Here is a 25,907-nt window from a genome sequence, read left to right on the forward strand (position 1 = left end):
AAGCAGAAGAAAATTCACTGCCATATTTTCAGTGGGATATTTGAAAAAAATCTTTATTCAAAGTACAAGTCCTAGAGTTTGCTCCTAGAGTTGATGAGTCCATCAACTTTTTACGACAATCTTCTGATTTCAACAAGACTTTTCTTTCACCATTTGAATACAGTAAGCAAGATGCAAGATTTGGCTGAAACAGCTTATGGTCAAGTATGTTCATTGATTACTCATATTTGACTCCAAATATTTTCTACATGTCTATCTTCACTAGACATTTTAATTTATTGAGAGTCCACGTTAGTGTGTAGTCCTCATCCTGTCACAGGTAACTCCTCAGAATATTCCAATACTGTTGCAAGACTACTCAACTGCTTTAATGCAGTTGAATTTTTTTATAGAAGATATTTACAAATGCTGGAGTCACTGAATAAAACTATTGCATTGCTAAAGCAACAGTTCCGCACAAAAATGCGGCTCCTGTAACTTGACCAAAGCCTACATGACAGCACCTTTTATTATATGGACAGAATGTTTTTTGTGACATCTTGAGCTTCTTCTTTAACTTTTCACATCTTCACTGCTTAATTATCGTTTATCTTTTCATGCAATCACTACAGCAACTTTTGGAATATCTTATTTGTAAATCTTCTATCTCCATGCTTGCACACTGGTAAGTTATATTCAATGCATGAATTAATAAGCCAGTACCCTAAGAATCAGAGTACAGAGTCCATGACAAGTTAGAATGTCACTTTAGTGCAGTTGCAGTTTGCAAAGTTTCCATATATTCAGAAATAGAAACAAATAGTCTTTCTTGTATTAATTAGTTTCTGGGTCTGAATCTGAGAATCATTTAAATTACAGGATGATAATAATTTTACAAATTCTTACTTTTCACGTTTAAATTCTAGTAGCACTTCCCTGGAAACTATGATTTTAACAGCATCTGCATAACATAAGCTTTTCAACACAGGAACATGCTCTCTCAGACAGAAAGTAGTATATTCATAGCATAAATAAGCACTTAAATTGCACAGAAAGCTCACAGGTAAGCTTTCAAAGGTAAGCAATTCACTTCCATTTAAATATTGTACTTTCCCAATGCATACTAGCATTACAGCTATCAAAAGTTCATCTGTTAAAACCTGATTAAAAGAGCTTCTACAAGATCTGAAAGCTTTTGAAACATTATTCACCATCTATAAGTAGCTGCAAGAAGAGCCACTGCTCTATCATTGCTCATGGCTGCAATGGAAATAACCCAGAAATAAATGTTTGCTGCACACAGGTAACTCGCTGACTGTTGGTTAACTGGTTGTATTACAGTAGCAGATTCTCAAATTTTTTGATCTTTCACAGTAGTCACATTGGAATTGTGATCTGTGGCTGAAACATCATTTTCCAGTAGATTAGGAACAGGAGAAATGACTCAAGCGAATGCCAAGAGCCACCAGATTTAAAAGGACATTGTTAAGGTTGATACTTGTATTGTCACTGAACCAGTGAGGCTGGAAAAAACCTCTGAGATCATTGTCCAACCTCTAATTGAACACCACTATGTCAGCTTGATCACAACACTGCATGCCACATTCAGTCTTTCCTTAAACACCCCCAGGGATAGTGACTCCACCACCTCCCTGGGCAGCCCATTCCAATGTCTGATCACTCTTTCTGTGAAGAATTTCTTCCTGATGCCCTACCAAAACTTCCCCTGGTGGACCTTAGAACTACTTTCTTTCATCTTGTCACTAATTTCCTGGAAAAGAGGCTGACCCCCACTCAGGCAGTAGTTAGAGAGACAAGGTCACCCCTGAGTCTCCTTTTCTCCAGGCTGAACAACCCCAGCTCCCTCACCCACTCCTCACAGGACCTGTGCTCCAAACCAGCTCCACTTCTCTTCTCTGGATACACTCGTGTATCTCAGTGTCCATCCTGAATTGAGGAACCCAAAACTGAACACAGGATTCGAAGCGTGGCCTCACCAGTGCCAAATTCAGGGACAATCCCTGCCCTGCTCCTGCTGGCCACTGTTGCTGATGGAGGCCCGGATGCCATTGGCCTTCTCGGCCACCTGGGCACAGCTGGCTCGTGTTCAGCCACTGCCACCAGCACCCTCTGGTTCTTTTCTGCTGGGCCACTTTCCAGTCACTCTGCCCCCAGCCTGTGGCACTGCCTGGAGTTGTTGTGGCCAAAGAGCAGAACTCAGCACTTGGCCTTGTTGAATGTCATGGGGCTGGTCTCCAGCCTAAAGAGATGCCCTCGCAGAGTCTTCCAGCCCTCCAGCAGATCAACACTTCTGCCCAGCTTGGTGCCATCCTTTAATGTATTGAGGGCACTCTTGCTCTCCTCACCCAGATCACCAATGGAGTTATTAATCAGGACTGGGCCCAACACTGATCCCAAGGAAATGCCACCAGTGCCTGGATGCCCACTGAATGCAAACTGAATTCACCTCTACTCTCTAGGCCTGGCTGTCCAGCCTGGCCATCTTAACTAAATGAAGGCTGCACCTGTCTTTTTCCAGGATAGTGCTGTGGGACATGGTGTCAAAGACATTGCTGAAGTCCAGGCAGACAACATCCACAGCCTCTTCCTGATCATCATTACAGTAGTGCTATGTCATAAGATGCTGTGCTTGCAAGAAACAAGTGTTATTTCAAAAGGTGTGCAATCATAATGCAGTGTGTACCAAGTTGGAGAAAAACATATATTGAAAAACATTTCCGTATACAAGCTTCTTGTAGGAAACAAGATTTAAATAATAAATATTTAAACAATATCCAAACAGTATAATATCATTCCATACCTATTGTTCTCTTTCCATACCTATTATTTGCTTTCTTTTAATTAAGAGCAAAAGTCTTCTAAGCAGCCTTTGAATACTTTAAGGAAATACTGAAGATGCCTTAAAAAACAGCGCTTTACAAAGAAAATAAGATATATGAACTGCAGAAGGAACACAAAATTTATAAATACCTACAACAATATCTGGTTTGAGTTCACATTTATTAAACAGACTTTTTAACTGTCAAAGGGCAGTGCTCACAAAGCACAAAAAAACCAGCTTAAAAATCCTGATAAGAGTTAAATTTCAATAATGATCTTTAAGTTCAGCTGTTCAAGAATTCAGGTTTTTATTACTGAATACTGTATCAGCTTTTGGTAACAAAGATGCTCCTAAATATTAAAAAATGGGTCTCACCAAGGTACATGAAAGTTTAGGAAGGGCAAAACGCTGATAACAAATATTTCATTGTATCACCTTTTGACTTTCTATCTATGTAGCATTATAGCTAAAAAAAAAAAAAAAGAAAATGGAGAAAAGGACTTATCCCAGGTGCCCCGGCTTCTTAAGAGTTGTCCTTAGCATTTTATAAAGACTGTATTAAATGGATGAATTGTTTCTAAACAAATGGATAAATACGGGCCATGGCAATAGTGCTACAGCATAAGCCCTGCACAGCCAGCCCAGGACCATCTGAGACCCCAGCCTGTGTTTGTGGAACATTACATAACCTAGAGATAAGCCATATACAGCTTATCATACCCTGTGACTAAATACAATCTTAACATCCCATCAGACAAATCAAGAGAATAAAAGTAGCTTGTACTGCTTTGTGAGCTGACAATATATCAGTTCAGGAGGGTAGGGGACAAGGCTGCACAACAATGGCTCATAAACCAGAATTTCTCTGATCAGGAAACCTCCTGCATGCGATCTGCTGCCCATGCCTCCTGGGACACTGCATTATATAACCACTGTAATACTCTTAAATCAGCTGGAAAAGGCCAGGCATGGGGTGAAGTGTGCCTCCTGTGCCCCCCTTCTCCCTCAGCGCCCGTAACTGATGGCAACTGAAATTTGTGAAGCGGGGGCCTGAACCGATGCTGTGCTGAAGTCACCCTGCAGCTCCCAGCTGCCAGGCGATGCAGTGCCACTCCCCAGCGATCAGCCCCTGCTCCTGCTGCCTCACCTCACACCAAACACAGCCAAAACAGTGCTCGCAGCGCAAGACACAGGAAATAAATCTTACACAGGCACAGACGCTGAAAGCACCAAAGGTGCCATCTTTAAAACTTTCTTAACAACGTTAATGTGCTGCTCAACACTCTAAAAATTGACCAATGTCGGTCTTCAAGAAATGAGTTTAAAAGATTTCAGCATCGCTGCTGTAACTCCTAGCAGGAGAGAACATGTTAATTAGGCTATTGACACAGTCTCAACAGCATATCTGTCTGGAGATGAGGATGCTGACAAACTCTTTACAGCAGAAATATGGTTTAAGAACAGCTCATCGGGAATTGAATGACTTGTGCCTCTTAGGAAAACAATGGCAATTTTTTTTTTTCCTGTTGTCAGCATCCTGGCTTGAGCCAGCCACAAAGAGTACAACTTTTTTTGAAGGGATGAACAGAATGAATCACCTCTGATCCAATAACAATGGCTCCTTCCTCTCCTCTATCTCTGCATCATGTAAACCGTCAATAAACTCAGACAGGGAGCCTACAGATCTAAGATTAACCTAAACCATCTTCCACCTTTAGTGACGGATGTTCCTCATTTAGTCACCCAACAGTCAGCCACAACAGTAATCGCCATTTAAGCAGGAGTCAGAGCCAAGGTTTCTGGCTGAGACTGTAATAAGTCTTTCTGTTTAGAAGTATATAAAATTAATTAACCGCTTAATACTGAAAAAGTGATGTTTTAAAATATAGTCTTGATTGTGGTGTTCATCCATTTATAGCCAGAAATGCAAAGAGAGGCAAAGTATTGCAGAGAACTCCTTTTACTTTAGTGACACCTTGCTGGAACCAGTTTATCTGCAAGTTCCCAAATGCTTCTGCTTCCAAGCAGGTCATGGGATAGCAAGGATAAGGGCCTGTAGATGTTCTCTCTGTATCCTGAAAATTCCATGCCTGAACATCAAAGTGTTATTAACTTTCTCTGCCTTTGCAAGAGTGTGAGGTTTGAATGGAAAATAATATTGAACAACTCACACTGACCATGTCACTGCTTCCCTCAGGGAGCCCCAATTCACACAGCTATTCAATGCACTACCCACTCCTGTAGTCAGCTCCAGTCTGCTGCAACATTATTATGTCTAGATAGACTTCTCAAAAAGTCTGACTTTTCTTCTCTTAGCATATGATGTTTCCTGCTAATCGTACTTTTTCACTGCCTCCTCATTACTAGTGTCAAGGGAGTCAAAAGGAAAGATGGAACAGAGAAATACAAGACAGCAGTTCCTTGAGCGTCCTTCTTTTAGTGGACATTTAAAATGTATCTGAAAGGAAAAGGAATGCAAAATAAATAGTGTTCTGCTGGAAGGAAGGCAAAAGTAGACTAAAGACAAACTTCTCCCCAAGAGAACTTTTCCTTAGGCTGAAATAAACAAAAGCAAGAGCTGAAAGTAAGTGAAGCTTCTTTGAATGAGAGGTCAGAGGGCAGCAATATGCTCTGGGACTCCAACACACAGCACATTCTATTCTCGAAACCACAGATTTGATGGGAGTGCCAGAACAGGCATCACTGTTCCAATGTCACTGATGTCTGCACAACCAAGCAGAAAGGAAAAAAAAAGTGGAAGACTCAATTTTCAAATCAGCATTGTTCTGGGGAAGCTTAGAAGAAATGTGATCTTGAAATGTCCCACAGACAGGGATCATTACCATAAAGATGCAAGTTTCAGGTCAGTATTGGCTTTTCTGCTGAATATCTTTTGTGGTGATTTCTCCATTGCCAAAGCTCATTAAAACCTCATATGTTTACAGTCTTGTCCATAAAACCAACAAATCAATGTACTTTATTTTACTGTCTCTCTGAAAACTCCTGTGACAAATGTGGTAACCTTTTTTAGTGTTCCTCTACCTTTGGACTGCAATAAATCAAAGTTCATTTAAATTTTACTTCACTGATAATTCCTTTACTTGGTACAGCAACTACCTAAATCTCAAGTATGCACACTGAGAATTAGGTATTTTGAATATGACTGAAATGTGAAATGGAATTTTCTATAAACAGTTCAATTACAAAGTCATTATTTTTTATGCTGTTGAACATTCAAAATACCCTGCAAAGTATTTCCATTTATGTCTTAATTAGATATGCCATTCTACAAAACACAGTAATCCTGAATCTCCCATCCAGATCTACCTTCCTCAGATTTCCTCTGAAGATTTTTCCTCTGCATAGTGGAGCCTTGAACAATCCCTTTGACATTGCTTGAATCTGCAGAGTACTCAAAGGAAGTTTACAGTAATTTACCAAATTAAGTTGGATTGGGCCTGTTGCAAGTAAAACATGCAGTACAACAGTCACCGTGGCTTAGTTGTGCTGTGGCATTTTGATAATGAGCATCACTCAAAGGCAGGTATGTGTCAGAACTTTAGCCATCATCATGTCACAAAGGCACTCTCATCACACAAAACAAGACTGTTACTGAAAGACGAATTGTTATCAGTATAATTTGGACTGTACAGTCAAAATTATTTGTCTATTACCACACATTACTCATTTCTTAACTAATTCTTTAGTACCATTTCCTAAAGTTATTTGTATGAATGTAACATTAAGGGGACTATTGTGGTGTGTCAGAAGTTCCTATAAAAACTGCATCCCCATTTGGAAAGGCATCAGCATTTTTCCTCCCTCAAAAGAACTCCAAAAAAAAAAAAAAAAAAGCATTTTTTAATCCCAGCATTTGACTTTAGAATGTTTGTGTTGCCCTTTTAGTCAGCTTAGAATGAAAACACAATTTTTAAAGAGGTCTTTTTTTCTGTTCCTATTAAAAAGCCGTTATGTATATGAAAGGGTTTACTCTTTTTTAGTAGAATTAAATCCCCAGTTCTCATATTTGTACAACTAGAGAGCTTCCCCATGAGGTGCTGAGAAGAAGGATAATAAATACTGTTATTTGGTTTAAAATGCCAATGAGGTTTCATTTACCAGCATTGTCCACTAATCCTCACTGTTGTGCTCATCACTAACCCAGTTTGTCTCTTGACAAGTGTTTTCCAGAGTGATACTCCATGAAGTCTTCTCCTTCTTTTCTCCCAACAGTGATTCTGCTGCCACTTACATCCAAGTGAGGAGGTCTCTCACTTGGACATCAGAAGAAAAACTGATGGCAGCAGCATGAAGATTCAGGCAAAGGTCCAGATGATATGGTCCTCTTTGCCAATGTGGGAAGACAGACAGAATTTTTCATCAGGTAAGCTTCTTTTCTCTTACAACACTACACCCCTACTTGCTCACAAGTAGGCTGTATCACTGGAGGTCATTCTTGCTTTCAGAGCCTTTCACGTACAAATTACCTCTTCTACTCTAAGAAACTGAAGTTGTTTAAGAAAGAAGAGCAGAAAATTGGTGAAACACTGGCTTGCAAACTGCTTGAAACACAAACAGAAACTTCTGTTCCCCAATAAAATTCTTGTACGGACTGTATTCTACATCCTGTATATCTCATTGATAAATGTTGCGGTTTATCAATAATTGTTGAAAATTTTGTCATAATTTGTATTTCTTAGCAAAACTGCACCATTCCACAGATGGGTTAAAACATTACTCCTGTATCATGTAATTAGTTACTAGCAAGAATCATCTCTACAAGACATATTAGCCAATGGCTCCACCAGAAAAAGAAACAGGAATAAGGAACTTAACAGTCAACTTGTGTTTCACACAGACATAAAAAAACATACTTAATCTCTTGCACATATCTGTGCTTTAAATATACCACAAGATAAACGATGCTTTAACTATTGTTCAGTTATCACTTAGTAGTGAAAGATGTCATAAACCTTTCCGTTTAACTTATATTTAACTTATATTTTCCATCAGAACCACAGACAGTTGTTCCTATTACAATCACAATAGCCAGCATCATTACTGGATACATTATTTCATGTCCTCACCAAATTTTGAAAGTATTTGGGTTTTGAATATTCTTTAACATGTCTGAAGTAGCTTAAGAACCACTTACTGGAGAATTCAAGTTCAAAGAAAATCAATGTGCAGAACCTGAGTTAGAAAAATAATGTTATTTTCTTTCCCCAATTACATAAAACAGAAGTCCTATTATACATTATAATAAATTAATAATAAAAATTAGGATACTAAGAACTTGAAATATCGGCATGTTTTCTGTAGTTGGAATTAATTAAGCTAGAGAAAGTGCCGATACTTAAATCTTTGATATGCCACAAGCTTCTACTTACTTCATTGTTGCATCTGTGTTCCTAGCCTTAAATCAAAACCTTAAACCTAAATGAAAAATCTGGAAGCGTAACAGAATGTTTCAGAAAGACTCCTGTTTTGTTAACTGCACAGTACCTGAAGACCAGGCCCTGCATCCTCCAAGAACCTGAAGGTCTGTGTTGATGCTCATGACACAGACTGACACTACAGCTCTTGGCAGCCTCCTGCAGCCTGGTCTCACAACTCATTATTGCTTCAGGCTGTTTGGCCAGCATGTGTAAAACTATGTGACCACACTCTTATCCTTCCTTTTTCACACCCACCATTCAGGCAGATCTACACTGCATACTTGCTCTAACACAGGTAAGTGTTGGCTGGGAACTGACTTGACTCTTGATCTCCAGACCTCTGCCCAAAGAAGCCATTCACACAGAAGCAGCAAAGCAATTTCTTCTTCTACAGTTCATTTTACTTGTAACAGCTTCATGATGGCTTTAATTCCAGCATGTTTTTAACACAGCAATCACAGTTATTTATCAGAGCCACATACTAATATTTCCATACTGGTACACTGACCCTTTTTTTGCTAGAGCCTCTCTTTCCCTCTGTAACTAAACAACACCCTACAGGCAGAGCATTTGCAGCTGTCTGTCTCTCAGTGCAGAAAAAAAATGCAATACTTTTGTTTTTATAAAACTACTTCATTGGGGTCAAGGTATCACCCAGCACAGGTGAGTCACCTCTGCAGTGTTAGACATAGGAAAACAATTCACAGTGTAGAACTAGAAGAGGTGAGATTTAATGCAAGCTTTATAAAAGACTCAAGTAAACTTTATTCAACAGTCTTAAGAACTAGTGAAAGAATTTCACTCTCTGTTGTGAATATACATAGTTAAAACATGTTATATAATGGAGAGGATGTGGTGTACAGCACTTAATTAAAGCATTCATTATGCATGATTAATATACTGTCTCTCACAGTAGCCTGTTGGACAAAATGCCCAGCACACAGCTAGGAAAGTCTATAACATGCTGGGTGAGAAATTGACTGATGGATAGTAAATCACGTCACATCAGGCTGGCAGACAGTCACCAGCGGGCTTCATGGGTCTCACTTTTAGGGCCAGTGATCTTTGATGTTTTTATTTTAAATTACCTGGACACAGAAATTGAAAGTATGTTAAGTACTTGGCTGATGTTACCAAAACAGGAAAAGCTGTGAACTTCCTCAGAGTGGAGAGGTCTTACAGAGAGATATGGATAAAACCAGAGAGGTGGGCAATCATCAGCTACATGAAATTGAACAAGTGCAAGCAGTGGATTGTCTGCCTGTGATGGGATAATCCAGGTTACATGTAAAACTGGGGGACAAGAGCCTGGAAAGCAGCCTCATGGAAAAACAAGAGGGAGTTTGGACTGATGGCAAGTTGAGTATGAGCCAGCAGTGTTCTGCCAGCCAGGAAGGCAACTGGGGTGTTCTGGGGTCCATCAGGCACAGTACTGCCAGCTGGGCAAGAGAAATTAGTGTCCCACTTTGTGCTGGTGTAGCCTCACCTGAAGCTCTGTGTGCAGTTCTGGGAGCTCAGTTCAAGGAGCGTGTCCAGAGGAAGGTGACCAAGGGGGTGAAAGATCTTCAGAGAAAGACTTACAAAGAGCAGCTGATGTCACTTATTGGGAAGGTCATTATCCCAATGCCAACACTGGGAAGAAAAGGCCATATATTACACTTAGTCTGTGGAGGAATTCACTTTGATTGTGAAATGTCTGTGATTTTTAAACTTTGAAATCCTGCAATTTTATGTACTGTTTTCATAAAAGCTTCAGAACTTGGAGGCAAACAATTTACCTGAAAATATCTACATCATGGAGTTTTAAACTAAACGTTTAGCCCCCACGCTTCTTGAAAGGTTTGGAATCATGAACACACAAAGTTTCAAATCAAGAACAATGCAAACTCAGTCTGGTGTATATTTTTTTAAATCATGCATTTAATTCAGCCTCTCAGTATCACAATGGCCCACATCAAGATTTTTAAATGTTCACAGCTGATTACACCACATATGTAAAAATAGTACTGCTTGCCTCATTAAACTACCATGATTTTCTACTTGGATATAAACCATAAAATATTAATTATCACTTCAGAAGGCACTTTCATCCCTCGATTTGAATGCTTAAGCTTAAGATTGCTACAAAAATCTTGATGATCCCTTTTCTACTAGTATCCACATCTTCTCTTTTGTTTATGTTTGCAGTACACATATATACAATGGATGCACCATTTTCAGGTATTCTGCTCGGGTCAGATGTTAACAATAGCTAGTCATTTTCTCTGACATACCACTTCATTGCCTAAAGAGGAACTTCAGATTACCAGGGGTAGGGTGTCCATAGCTAAATATCTCTTATGCTGATAATAAATAATATGAAAATTACCTATCTCCTTTGTCCGAGTATTACATTCACATCCCTAATGGTTGATACATAATTATATACAGATATGTGAATAGGGATGCTTCATAATAATTCCATTGCTAGTTCCACAAGGACAAGTAAAGCAGAAGAACATGAAATGAAAAATGCTTGCATGTCTACAGGGAGAATCTAATTGGATTCAGGAATTTCAAATTCATCTCCAAATGCAGAAAAGCAAAGACTGACTCACAGGTCTTTCCACAGAGAATGAATACATGAAATTAGCAGGAAAAATTCAGGTTATATGGGCAGAAGAAATACTATAAACCCAAATACATTTGTACTGTAAAAAAGCAATTAAAAGTAATGTATTTATATGGCTCCTAAGAGCTTCACAGTGCCTGAGAGAGGGTAAGGACCAGAAGAGAGGAAGAGCAATTGCCACATACACATCACCCCAGAAGCAGACAAATACTAAGACATCTGAACACACACAGAGCTGGGTTAGTCTCAGGGGGACAGCTACTTTTCATGATGTCACTCAAGAAATCAAAATATAAAACTGTGCATACCACGTTAGTGTGTGTGTGTATATATATATGTTCAGTCTGAAGGAAGTGTATAAAGAAAGTGCCTGTCACCGTCTAGTTTTGTCCTCATAGCAGCGAGGACACAGGTAGAGGGCAGGGTGTTTATGCACGATTCCAACGGGATACACCAATCTTTATAGTTACTTGCGGCATCAGCTATAGGAGTCTGAGGGTAAAGCAACCTCTGTGCTGCTATTTAGACAGAAGATCTTGGACCTTGCGGCATGCAACTCTGTTGAACAATCCACCAAAAAAAATACCACACAGATTATTCAGGTTGTGGTCTACTCCCTAGACAATTCTGTGTTACTGATTAGTTCATGTTAAAAGATGAAGATCACTTGTAACACCGCTCAGTGATGTCATTAGGTCTTATGGGAAGAGAAGTTGTAACAGCCCTAGAAACACAAGTAAACAGAAGGAACAGAGCTCTCACAAAGGCTGTTTGCATAAGTACAGATAAGCACTCTTTCCGCAGCATGACAGTAAAGTACACCAACGATGACATTTGCCTTAGGAAGATTTAAAGGGAAAAAAGCCAGACTATCCACTTTACATGACTGCTCTCTGTCAGAAAAAGAGCTTTCTGAAAACTTCAAAAGTCCATGCAGCCTTGGAAGTTTTGCCATGCACATGCCCCTACCAAGCAAGAGTGCAGAGATCACAATGACTCTACAGAACCTGACAGATACATAATGACATGAGCAACGCTATGATTAAATACGGGGTACACTAACCAGTTTAAATATAGAATGGCTCTCACCCATACATACTAGCAAATAAATACCATAATGAGAAATAGTATTTATTACAATTTATCAAGCTTTTGTGTGAACTTCAGGAAGTGTAGCTGAACAGCCCAAATTAAAAAAGATGATAAATTATGATCAATTCATTATCACTGCTGAAAATTTACTTTTCCAAATACACTCTCTTCATTGAAATCTTCAACTCTTCAAAGAAATTAAATAAAAGACTTTAAAAGTAACACAAATATACATCTTTCTCCTACCACACACCAAAAAAAAGTTGAGGTGCAAATAAAGAATTTGAAGGTGATCAAAATTCATGGCTCATGGCTCTGATGAAGTGCATTGCTTTACTGGAAGTATTTGGAAATCCTCCAGAAGCCAGGAGGCTTACCATATTCTTGACTCTTCAGAGGGATGCAGAATCCAGGGTCCTCCCACACTCACCTAAAATATTTCATTTTCTACAATGAGCTTCACCTGTTGAGTGTAGATTAAATTCATCACATCTTCCAATCCCACTGATACCCGATCAACAGGAAAACCAAAGTTTTCATGTCAAGGAGAAATCACAGGGCTATCTTTGTCTGCAAAGTGAGGTTTTAAAACAATGTATTTCAAACCACTGACAACAGACAGGTATGGCAGTACCATTAATCACTAGCACTGCACACTGGGGTAAATTAGCAAATCAGAACTACACAGCATGTATCTTCAGCAAGACCAGCATCAGTCAAGATCATATACCACTCTAGTCATTGGGTTCTGGCTGCATGAGAGCAATGGCTCAGATCAGAAAATACAAAGAAATACAAAGGAAAAAAAGCAGACTAAACAGACATTTGCCTTCAGGGCCACATTTACAATAGCTACCCTCTTTGGCATACCCAGAGATCATGAATTCACAGTTTCCTCATGAGTTTACATCTACTTTTCCACTGTCACAACTTTTGCACACTGGCAAGACAAAAGTGATGCAAAGCAGGGAGAGGAATTCTGAGCAAAGCCTGCACTGCCAGTGCACATCCCTTAGTTACAACAACTGTCTACTGCCTAGCTTATGTCTGGGTGCAGAAAGAAAGTGGTTAAGGATCCTTCACTTCTTAGTGAAGGCCAACTACGGCACACATCATACTCACAATGGAGCACAGAAGCTGTTCCTCACCAGGTCAAACCTGGAGATGTGAACAATCAGTGCTGCAGCAAGGTACTCAGTACCTCAGATTTCCTGAAGATGACACTCCTAGATGGCAATCAGCAGTGCTACCAAGACCACCAGAGATCACAGGGAGTGTTTCATGAGTTCCATCCTGGTCTCTTTAAAGTCCCATGTTTTCTGTGCCTCAGAAAATACAATCTAATTCTTTAAAATGAGATGAAGATAAAGAAACCTGCCCTGCCACATCTGTTAATTATTACAGCCCTCTTGGTCCATAAATTCACATGATTTCTGTGTAGATGAAGTTACTTTTCTTCTTGCATTTACCTATCCCCTTGCTTGCAAAGGAAGTTAGTAGTAGACAATCAATTTGCTAAATTTAAAACTCAAGTCAACCCATCAGCTGAACAGAGAGCTCTTCAAAGCTGTCTGAAAAAAAACCTAAATATTCACATGACATAGAAAAACCCGTCTGGAACTGGAATATTTCCTGCAATTTTCACAAGCTATTTGCACTGTGTGACTTTCCAATATAGACACTGCCTCAGAAGTTCAGGTCAGCTGCTACATCACTCTGCCTGAAAGAAAGCAAGCGGGAGGGGCACAATCACACACTGTCAAAGACCTGGAACATATTTTAAACTGGAACAGCTCTCAAAGGAGGTAAACTTTAAGAAGACAAAATGGCTCAGAGAAATTACTGATGGTTCTGTGCAGTGCCTGTCATTTGTCTGCTGTAATGTGTTGTTTCCCCCCTCAAAACTCTTAAGTCTTATAACCATGTAGTTATAACAAAACCCCAAGTTTTGCTCTTGCATTACTAATTTTAAAACACCTGGATTCTGTAACGTCTCCTTAATGTTTGGGATTATATTCTGCTAAACCACGGTTATTAATAACAATAATTTTAAAAATCTTGGTTAAAAATTATTTCTGAATGCTTAAGATAAATGAGCAAAACCACCCAGATCAGCAGAATTTAGTCTGCAGAATGTTTTCTTGCTGCTGAGTAAAGGCATATACCACATGCATTAGTGAATGTCTCATACTAAGAACAAGGTCACCTCCTTTGTACATTTGTATAAAGTCTCCTTTGGAAACAAAATACTGGGAAAATACTGGGAAAATTCTTGTAAATCTTTATAATGCATTGCTTGCTTGCAAAACTTGTGATAATACATAAAAGCTTTCTGCTTTCCTTAACTGATATATATACCTTTTAAAATATTACATTAAAGAATTAAGAGCTACACTACATTGTTTTATAATTTAGAGCAACAGTTAATGCCAGGACTCTTGCTGTTTAAAAACAAATAAAGTATCAAAACAAAACCCAACCTTTCCAGCCTGCTAACCAAATACATTATTTCAGTAGAGTCAAGGACTCACAATAATAGAAACAATAAATTAATTGCTTAAGTCTCAGCTCCTTGATCACCCTGTCCTGCTGCAGAGGAAACTAGGCCCACAAACCCTATCAGAAATTCCTCAGATATCGAAGGATTGCACAGAAAAAGAGCAAAAAGTCACTTTTTATGCCCTCCTGTTCACTTTGCAGCAGAGACGTGAGAAAAGGGATGGTTGCAGAAGAGGGCACTGCAGAGCTTTTCTTGTTGGCAAAGGCGGGTTGTGGCAGGAAACCAAGTACCTGTAAACATACTTTAATTTATCTTTTCCCCCTGCCACTTCCACTCTTCCCTGGAATTTTCTGTCAGACTTAGATTCCTCTGTGATATGATAGGACAGAATTCCTATACCTTTCTCTCAAGTCTTCCCTGTAGCTTAGCACAGGCACCGGAAATGACTACTACTTTCTTCTTCAATGTATAGGAAGTAACCTCAAAGGCAAGACCAAAAGCAAAAACAGGGCAACAGCATTTTAAAGCACTCTCATCTCTCACCTGGGAATACTAAGGAGCAAGGTGGCATTATCACATCCATGCTTATTAATTATTCTAAACCCTCAATATTTAACATCTTAAACCTATAACCACAAACCCAGTCCCTTCCAAGGGACATACCAGGCATCTGATGACTACTGATAGTGATACAGCCATGGTGTGCTGTGGCATCATGACTACATTCATGATGTTGCAATAGAGAATAGAGGGAAAAAAATTCACATTCTCTTCTGTTAAGTCCTCAGCGTAGTGCTAATAAAATTGCTAAAACACAGAATACAAAGACAACACCTGAACCCACTCTCCCCACTTACTGTAGCTCCCTGATAACTGCTCCATCACATGCTTCAAAGGGCTTCCAAGAGCCCTGAATTTCTATCCCTGAGCCTTCTGGCTCAGCCATCCACAAGGCTGTCACTTATACTCCTGATCTGGTCTTTATTCTTTAACAAACAGCTCATTTGACACCCATAGCTTCTCCCTCAGCTGCTTAATTTACCTTTTCAACTTTAATTTTACTGCAAGAAAATTAATATAGCATTTAAAAGAAATGCAATTTACTGTAACAATACTTTCCAAAGGTTTTAAAGAAATATCAGGAGGAAATCAGGGGAAAAAAAAGTCTACAGCAGTCAATCTGTTTGTAGATCAAGAAGTTCCCCTGAGCACACATGTAGTTAATCTGCAAACAGAAATGAAAAAAATATGGAACTAAAATAGGCTGTTTTATTGCAGCTTCATTAAACTTTCAAATCTCTCTTGCTCCAATGTGCTGTGGAAGAAAAGAGAGAGAGAGCCTTTTACAAGGAGCAAGATATAACAGCACCATGTCTGCATGTCTCTAGAGAAGCTTTCAAATCTGCTCAGGAAGACTGCCTGCATTTTAAAAAAGTTGATAGAAATCTCATATAGCTGTTTTTAATACATAATTTGGGAAGTGGTCTTGTTCTTAAGATAAGAGGGGTAAATCAGCAATTATCCTATCAGCCCAAAAGAAATAAGTGTAAGGTCAGCCCTTGGGCATGACATAAATTTTCTCTTATAGTCTGGCAGATATTTTCAAATAGAAGTCCATCCACACTTCAACTTGTTTTTATCTCAGGAACTTATTTTTATTATTAGAATAGATTCTGTAGTGGAACCAGCAAACCCCAGTCAGAAGCTCAACCCAAGCATGCTCGTCTCCTTTCTTGGCTCATACATTCAGGCTGTGCATCAAGAAACAAGACAGCCAAGCCCCAGCTCCTGCCCTCGAGACTCTCGAGACCTCAAGGGCCACAAACTGCCCACATGTCCACAGACTTATGTTCTTCTGACAAACGAGATCATATTTGGTTTAGTCACTTAAGACATGCACTGAACAGCACAGAGCAGAAGGATAGCTCCTTTTCTGCAGACACACTGAAACTCATCTCAAGAGTCTGCAGCAATGCTTTCTCATGTTAAAGTACACGGGTCTGCCCCCTCCTTATGGTTATGGAGAAGAAGGACACACTGGGACAATCTTGCCTTTCATCCCAAAAAGCTATACATCTGCATAGCCAGTACGTGTTACCACATTCTGCCTTTGCAGCCCGGCTGGGTACTTTGAGTCACTGAGAGCACCTCGGGCCCCAGCCCAGCACGGCACTGCAGGCAGCGCCAGGAACACGCTAGCCCAGAGCTCAGCTTCTGCCTGGGAGGGTTTTGAGCTTCACCGGACTGCTTGAATGAGTCACCGATTTGATGCAGGGACTTGGCTGATCAAAACCTAGCAGAACCTTTGGCAGCCATCGCTGGGGAAACTTTCCACACACAAAATAGGCTCTGTCAGTCTACTCAGAACAGCAAACTCTCCCTAGGGAAAGAAAAAAGCACTAAGTCATGGAAAGCTTCTTTTTCAGCAGCTGACCAGCAGGTCTTGTTAGAAGACTACCCTGAAATCAGAGCAGCAGAGGAGTATTATTGCCTTTTCCTTATTCTTTCTCCCTGTGAGACGGGAAATCTGCAACAGCTGGGGTTGTCATCTTAGAAACAATGTTGGCTTTCTCCCTTGTTAATCACATTCGATTCCACCTATACTGACGGACACCATTAAATTCATGCTGACCTCATCAACCCATTGGTGATACTTAAAACTGTATGTGTTTTGGGAACAGTTGTCTTTACTCCTGGGCTGGAACAATATACATTATCACTGTGTCCAGATCAGGAACTGAAATCCTGGAACTAGCAGGCTAATGAAGCAGGAAACAGCAAGTGCTAGCTTCCTTCACGAATGTCTGCCATTCCTTCTCCCTCTAGCCAGTCACCCACCCATACACACCAGAGCAGACAGTTTACCTCTGCTCAGTATTCAAGGTTCCCTGTTGTGGACCTCTCCAGTCTTTCATCCTCACTCATCTTCCTTTCTAGTATTTTACTCCTGCCCAAGTCTACTGTTAAATAAAAAAAACAGGATACTTTCCAGAAGCTGTAGAGCTTTTGTTATTCTATTTCAAGTGTTACAGATTCTTGGCCAAAAAAGTGCAGCCTTCCAAAAACATGCCAGTTCAGGCCTTTTAAAAGTCACAGGTCCAAAATCACCCTGACTTACAGATTTTGAATGACAATATTATGAAATAAAACAAAATTTTTTAATCTTTTGATATTTTATGCACTTTGATGTTTTATACATTTTTGGCTCTTATTCTCTCTAGCAAGAAAATCCCATTCCTACCATGCAAAGCTTAACTTTCATTCCTATATGCCTTTTTTTTGCAGCAGCTTACATAGGTGAAACAAAACAGACAGACTCTAATAGAGGAAAAAATACTTTTCTGCATTGAAAAGCTAAAGATCTATATGATTTACCTAAGCTTTTACAATTCACCTAAGGTAATTACACCTTCCCATGCTTCAAAAATTTGTATTTTACCTATTTATAGTTGTGGCAATCTAGAAGAAAGGTATATTATGTTTCCTACTTGCACAGTCATATCCACTTCTGACAGTGGTGAATTTGCCTCATATTTGGCAATATTTTTCAGCAATTTTGTGAGAAAGGAAGATTCCCTGCCAGAATACTATGTGCATATTTAAAACCCAAATCTAGACTGCAAATAATAACACAAGATACAACCACTCTTCCTGAAAGACAAACTTCCATTTTTTAATACTAGGGAAAGGCTCCTTGGATGATGGAGTCTAGCCAGTAAATATGGACTTGTGGTTATTCTGCACATCAAGGCACATTTTCACATTCAAACATTCTGATTCCTAAAAATGTTTGCATTTGGTTGGAACATTCTTCATGCCTCAGCTCTGTTTTAAAAGTTCTTAATGCCTTTCATGACACTAGAAAATAAAACCAAATTCCATCCATTCCTGACCAGTGCAAGAAATGGGATGAAGCAACCAATAGTTTTAGCTAACTGTGTTTGGATGACAAAGATAACATTCCCAGAGGAAAAAAAATAATATGGTGAATTAGTAGAGCAAAATACACTAGCTGGTCACCTCTAATGCCTTAGCCAGTTCTGTGCAAACACCTTCACTGCAGTGGACGGATAGGTCTTAGTCTGATGCCCTCAATTCCCTTTTCGAAAAAAAAAAAAACCCAGTTGAGTTGAAAAGCTGTTCTTCTACATGCAAAAAGAAACCCATCCATTGCAGAGTTATACTTGTAAAATTGTAGCATTTCCAATTCAGCCCTTAGATTACGACACCATAACTTTCCAAGGCAGACAAGCTCTAAGTGACTCATCTGGAATGGCAAACACCATTTATTTTTGACATTTATACCTTATGAATTATTAATTGGTTTTCTGCATCTAGATTGATTTTGCATGAAAAGGAATTTCTGGCACAGACCTTAAAGCTGAAAAGTGTACAGATTGGAAAAGAACTCAGCAATAATATCTATCTGTCTTAAGTGTTGCTTAAAAGAGCAAATCGTGTTAGTCTACTGAAAGTCATAAAAGACTAAGTGAACATTTGCAGGAAAAATTTCTTTCTAGAGGAAAAATACCCCCAGTTTTTATTTCTAATGAAACCTGTTCTCCTTCCACCCTGTTTACCTGTAGTTGCACTCTTTCCCAAAGACACAGAACAAAAGTGATATCTAGTGCTTAATGGCACTTTAAATTGAAAGACAAACAGCATCTCTGGTGTTTCTGTACAGCAGCCACTGAATTTCATAACCCAAAGGTGAAAAACAAGTTCAGTATCAAAATGTTTAGATAAACTCTTTTCACATGTAAAAACCTTTTGCAGCCAATAGAAACTGGAAATTAGGCAATGAAAAAGACTAACAATTGATGTATAAATAACACAAGTTATTAAAAACATCAAACTGAAATCCACAAAAAATATGACGGAGGCAGAGGGGAATATAAACATTTTACCAGTGTGAAGTGTTCTGCTGCCATAGAATTGTGAAGGAAAAGGCAGGGAAAGCCAGTATTTTTTCTATATTTTAGAATTTCTGCTTACAAAGGATTCAGCATAGCAACCCCTTTTGACAGTGATAACAAATCCAAGGAACACAAGACCAAAACACAGCCTGATGAAAATCACATAAATGCTGACAAGGATCCCAGCTAGTGGCATCTGTCTACTCTGAAACAGATATGCATTCAGTTCTCCAGCCCTCCTCCAGTAAGAGGTGCAATAGCTAAATGAGTGGTTGAATTTCTTGTTCTTTCAGAAGGTCCTCTGGCATCACACCAAACCACAAGGTTATACTGCTGCTGCCTCAGCAGCACCTTTGCTGGGATCAAATAACACTCCCTTTCTGTGGAGAAATGATGACGGGCAAAGAAGGTGAGCGTAAACTCCTGCACTCAGTGTGAACCATATGATGCTGTAACAACTACGTCAGTCCAATTTCAGTCTACAGAATAAAAAAAAAATTGAAATATGTTTATTTATAAAGATATGTCCTCCATCACAGACACAAGAACATCATCACTATTACATCAAGTGCAACTACATACCCACAAATCATTCTGTACAGGTCCATCACAGTGATTTCCATCTACAGACAAACTGAAAATATGCTGAACTTCAAACAACCACCTCTAATTTTCAATTTTCTACCATGCAGGTCTGTAGAGCTTCCATAAAGGGAAATGTTATGAAAAATGTAAGCACAGTAAATAGCAATTTCTCTCTTTTTTGACCACTTTGGGAGGAAAAAAATAATTCATTTTAACTCCTAGCACTTCTATGACAGATTGGATGGATTCCTGTGATGTGCTATAACCTCAGATTATAAAAACACTACTATTTTGTCTCCAAGATTAAGTGCAGGATTAGATAAGCATTGAAAGCAAGGTAATTGTGCTGTGGCAAACATCATTGCAATAATACCACACTGTAGCTCAGTTTTCTTTCATCTGATTATCTACATATACTTAAGAAAGGATAAGCACCACCATAGTCCATCAGGGGCCACTGCCTGAGAAGAGAATCAGAGTCACAGAAGTTTCTGGAAAACAGCAGAAGAAAGACATTTTAGTTCTAAGATAAGAGGCTTGGAGGATGTTTTGGCTGTCCTTGAACATACTACAGACTTTCACTGGTAAGAGGGCCATGAGTCTGCTTCATCAGGGCACTTCCCACTAAATGCTGTCCGTACAGTTTCTCTTCACATGTACTCACAGAGTGGCTGCAGCTCTGTGGGGCCCACAAAGCAGATTTTCAACTCCATCCCTCTTGTTGAGCTTTTAAAAGCCAAAGACTTCAGTGGTATACTACTAGGTCATGAGAGTCAATGTTCAAGCTCCTCAAGCCTCCATTCCTTCAAGAAATATGTCAGACCAACCCAGCACCTCCCTTCCACTTGCAATTAGGAGCTGCATAAAAGCACAGAATTTTCTGCACAGTAACCTCTACAAAATCTTCTTCAATTAAAATTGGTTATGCTGCTCCAGCACTTTTATGCAGCATGCTATCTATCAGTATGCTAGTCATGAGGACATATTTAAAACTCAAAGACAGTTTTGCATGAGTGACCAAGAGTATCCAGTTCTTCCTTGCTATGTAATAATTCCAGTTAAGATGGAAGTCAAGATATGAAACAAAAATCTGGTGCATGCTGTGTTTTGAACACAGCATCCATGAGTATTCACATCACTGGGAGAAACTTAGAGATGGGTGTCATTTAGTGCGCCAACTTTTATATACATATATAAAAATGAAAAGTGTATCTGTAAGCTGGAAAGTTACTACAGTAATAGATGTTTGAGAAATCCTAAAAAAAAAAAAAAAAACTTTTTAGTACAAAAAGCAGCAGTTCCTCCAATTAGATTCAGAAACAGGGTTTAAAACTGGTGCAGACTGTTTAAGCCATAAACAACTCAAAAGGGTTACACAGTATCCAACTAAAGAGCAATTTAGATTAAAGTCAATTTTTCACCCTTTCAATTATGTAATATCAATAAAAGGACGCATGGGAATGATGCCAAATGTGAATAATGTATCTGGCAATCAGCTAGAGTGCACAAACAGAAGGAATTTCCCTACCTGCTGTGGAAATAATCCCCTCTGCATCTAAGTATTGTTTTCTAAAAACAGTCTTTATTTCCTGATCAAAATTTTGCTCCCTTTCCTTGATCTCAAAAGGTAGTGCTCCACACTGAGAGAAACCAACAGACTGCCAGTGGTGCATGCCTCTCAGGCAGAGGTTTCTAGCAGCCTGTTTGGGCTCTATCCTCAGAGCTACACCACACAGCAAACGACTCTCCTCCCGCCTTCCTCAGACTGCTCACAAGTTTCCACACCACATGAGAAGGAAGATGATTAAGTTCCACAAAAGCAACACACAGCATTTGCATTAAGAAAAATAGAACACTGCACAGCTTTCCAGACAACTCCCTCAAGTACCTTTACAGATGAGGAAACATGAAAGGAGAAAAGCAGACCCACTGTGAGTCCAGCTTCAACCACAGTCTGCTGGAAAAGACAGGTGATGTCCTATCACTGGAAAAGCAAACACAGCTCTCACACAACACTGAAGACAACCAGGAATATGTTATGAATATACAGTGTGCTAGAGATTAAGGAAAATATTGATATCAACAGAGAACAGTAAAAAATGGTTAGCTGCAGTTTGTTTAGTAAGTGGACTGTGTCATACATTACAGAGAAAAACATTTTACATACTTCTGACTAAGGAATTAAAAAAGCATCCTGGCAGATGAACCCCAATATTCTCTTTTTCACAAGAGAACCTGTGTGGACAAGCTCTGAATTAGCACAGAATCCCTAGGAAGACCACAGAATTTTTTGGACAACAGCACAGCTAGGCAGGAGTGCTCATTTGCTTCTTATTAACCAGCAGAGTCATTCTCTTACTGTGCCATTCACAGGTTACCTAGTTAAAGACAGTAGCATAGTACTTTCTACCTAAATTAATGGCATCTAACAAGCTTCTGACAATCACGAGTGGAGTGGAAGTAATTTCTTCAGATGTTCTTCAGATGTTTCTTTCAAACATTTTTCTCTACAGAGCTGTATAAACTGGTTAATTTGGTCTTGGTGTTGAGACAAACTTAATAATGAAAGCAGAATACAGTGGTAGAAAATAAAACATACTACAGGTTTTTGGTTCAAATCACCACATTCATAATGCTATTTAAATGTCAGCCACATTTATTCAGTTGTTTCAAATGGAACATCAGATGTAGCCACTCCCAGAAATTTCGTTAATCTCTTTCCCTATGAAATTATTACTTTCTGAAAGCTTACTTTTGACTGTGCCTCACAAGAGCCATATTATGCAATGAATGCAGTCATGTGGAAACAATGCTCACGCTATTGTAAAGCAACTCTGTTTAAATGCCCCAGTCAGTCAAATCTGTATCACCCAAAGGGATTGTGGTAGTTTTATTACTGTACATAAACCTGGAGGAAGCAATATTCTGCTGGTCACACTGGCATAACACTACTGGCAAAGGAGTCTGCATGTCTAAAGAAAAAGGGACCATTTGGTGGCACAGCAGTTTGCTGCCCATTTCTGGAAAAACACACTTTACATCTTCCTAGCTTCAGGATGTACGATAGATCTGCAGCAGCATGTTAACATTCAAATGGGGTTATTTCTCCTTCTTAGGTACTCTGTGGATATTAGAAGTAAATGAACAACCTAAGCTGCTCCACACTGGTCAGTTGAACATCTGTATTAATGCAATTCTGTATTAATGTCAGGACTTCCAGACTCATCCTGCTTCTACACACTCAGGAAGATTTCTCTAAACTTTATTTATCTGCTGCACAGAGGTAAACCCATTAGTTTTTCTGAAAGGCAAAAGGGTGAACACTCGACTCATTCCAGAAGGTGCAAAGTATCCTCCTGCTCTTCAATGTCTCATTGCTGTTGCAGTTAGTCCATGAAAGTTGACAGGCATTAAGTTCTTCAGCACAGCTGCTAAACTGGCAGTACTTCATGCAGGTTAGCTTGACATTTCCCAAGTCAGAAAACAATAAGTGAAATTAAATAAAATGTTTACATTGTATAAAACAATCCAGATGTGCTCTTGATATGACTTAGGACTCTATTAAAACAGCACCATATAAATAAACATGAATAAGAACCAAATCAATAATTTAGAATTTTTAAAAGCTTCCTGTTTGTCTGGTCTATCTGGAAAGCTCCATTCATGCCAGCAATGTCAATCTGTATTTCACCTGGTGTTTAACTGCTACTCAAAAGGTTTATTCCTGGAGCAAGGTCAGCACAACTATGTTGCAGATTTCTCACTCATAATGCACACAAGCCAATAAGCAGATCACTCTTCAACATACTTGTGAGTCATTCTCATACATGAATGTGTCTTCATGGCCTGCATGAAAACAAACTGTGAAAGTCAAGGCTGGGGCCAAAAAACCCTGGGTCATCAGATGTCAGGCTGCTAAATCTGGCATCAGAGACTTAAATATTTTTGTTCCAGACAGCTAAAACTCTTCCTTCCTTCTAAACGACAGTAGCGCTGACAATTAGTGTGAGAGTGTCATCTGAAGGACAAAACAGCATGCACAGACCTTTTGCACCATGCTCCCTCAAAAAAAGACGTTTATCTCTGCTGTCGCAGATGCATTCTCATTAGCTTACAAAAATGGAGAACTGAGATTTCTAGTACTAAAAAGTGAACCACATCTTGCCTGCTTCTTAAAGCATGGACAGCACAGACACTGAAATTCTTATTTTCAGTACCAGAACTCATTGCTGTAATGATGATTCCTAGGCTGCTCATAGCACCACAGGCAGCAGGGGAAGAAACAACAAAGTAAGCAGCAGCAGATGGACACTGCTGGATAGGCTCAGGCACCCTTACCTGCTCCTTATGCCATCTGTTCTGAGTACAAAAGCTTATGCTTTTTCTTGCAAAGCTTATTTTACCCATGATGCAGCACAATGTGGCATGAAAGGTGTTATTCAATGCTTTTGCACACCCATGCAGGATTTGGTGTAAAACCATTGCATTCAGAGTTATAATGTGTAGTGGTGTAACTACAAGGTGTGGAAAATCAGAATGTGGACAAATATGTGGATTAAGGATCATTTTTAAAGGGAATATTTCCCCACAGTGCTCAAGAGATGAGATGCATGAGAAGGGGAAATACATGGGTGTTGAAAAGTCAAACAGCTGAATGTATCTTGTGTGCCTGGATCTACAGATTGCTTGCTGTGACCAAGATTCGTAGCTGAAGATGCCTGCAAGCAATAGGAAATAACTGGAGTTTTTGTATTTAGTCACAAACAAAACAAAATTTAAAACAAACAAACAAAACAACACAAAAACAGACAATAACAAACAAAAGACCCTAAAAACACCAACCCCCTCCCCTCCCCCCCCCCAAAAAAAACCCCAAAACACAAAAAACCCTCACCCACACTGCACGGGTCTTGGTGTCAGCTCTCTAGATCTACATCAATTCCTCTGACTTCTATGAAACCATTTCAGATTTAGCCCTAAAGCACACTAAGTCAGAAATTGTAGCCTAGCAGACTGTAACACACAGATTTTGTATTATGAAACAACTCAACTACTGGTGAAACACTCACCCTGACCTTCCTGCAATATCACACCATGCCTAAAGCAACAGAACCAAACCTCATTACTCGGATTTCAGCTGTGGTCTAGACCCACGAAACAAAAAGGTCATGTTTACTGCTGTTTTCCCAAAGTCAGGCTAAAACAAACAACGCCTATGGAAACACGGCGCACAGACCTCGGCAGGGAAGGTCCGAGCCCACGGCGGGCATTTGCTGCAGCAGCAGCTGCCCCGCGGCTCCCAGCGCGGAGGTCAGGGCAGCCCAGGAGCTACTCCCGCAGCCCGGGAGCCCCTGCCCGCTGCCGCAACGCGGCCGGAGCCGAGTGCGGGGAGGCGCGGCGGCCCGGCAAGCCCCGGCCTTCCGCAGATGGACACCCCTGCAGACACACCACCCTCCGTGCACATTCGCGCACATCCATGCGCGCACCGCGCACACCCGGCCACACACACGGCCCCTCTCACGCTCACTCATCACGCACGACCGGGCAGAGCATCCGCGCAAACCCACTCTCACCCTGCACTCACTCGAACGGAGACCCGCGCACACCCCTGCATGCCCACGCATACGCCGGCCGCAGCCGAGCGCGTCCACGCGCGGGGAGAGGGCTCGGTACCTGCGTGGCTTTGTGGAACTGCTTCTTCAGCCCGGCCACCGACATGGCGAGGGCAGCGCGCAGCAGCGAGGGGAGCGGAGCGGAGCGGAGCGGAGCGGAGCCGAGCCGAGCCGAGCCGAGCCGCGCACGGCGCGCTCTGCCTGCCCGCACCCGGCGGAGGCTGTCAGACGGCGGTGCGGGAGCGCCGTGACGTCAGGGCGGGACGCGCCGCCTCCGGCCGCCCCCGCCCCGCAGGTGCGCCGGCAGCGGCCGCCGCGGGGCTCCCGGGCCG

General features: G+C 40.3%; 1 protein-coding gene across 1 annotated transcript in view; it reads right to left on the bottom strand.

Moving 5' to 3' along the window:
* Positions 1–25,741, bottom strand: part of SH3GL2 (SH3 domain containing GRB2 like 2, endophilin A1) — an 88,642-nt gene extending 62,901 nt beyond the window's left edge. The window contains exon 1 of the mRNA XM_041485528.1: positions 25,637–25,741. Within this exon, the coding sequence (XP_041341462.1) occupies positions 25,637–25,681 (45 nt within the window). The 5' untranslated portion in view covers positions 25,682–25,741. The remainder of the gene's footprint in view (positions 1–25,636) is intronic.
* Positions 25,742–25,907: the final 166 nt, after the last annotated feature.

Source organism: Pyrgilauda ruficollis, unplaced genomic scaffold, assembly GCF_017590135.1.
Source record: "Pyrgilauda ruficollis isolate IOZ18807 unplaced genomic scaffold, ASM1759013v1 scaffold71, whole genome shotgun sequence".
NCBI lineage: Eukaryota > Metazoa > Chordata > Aves > Passeriformes > Passeridae > Pyrgilauda > Pyrgilauda ruficollis.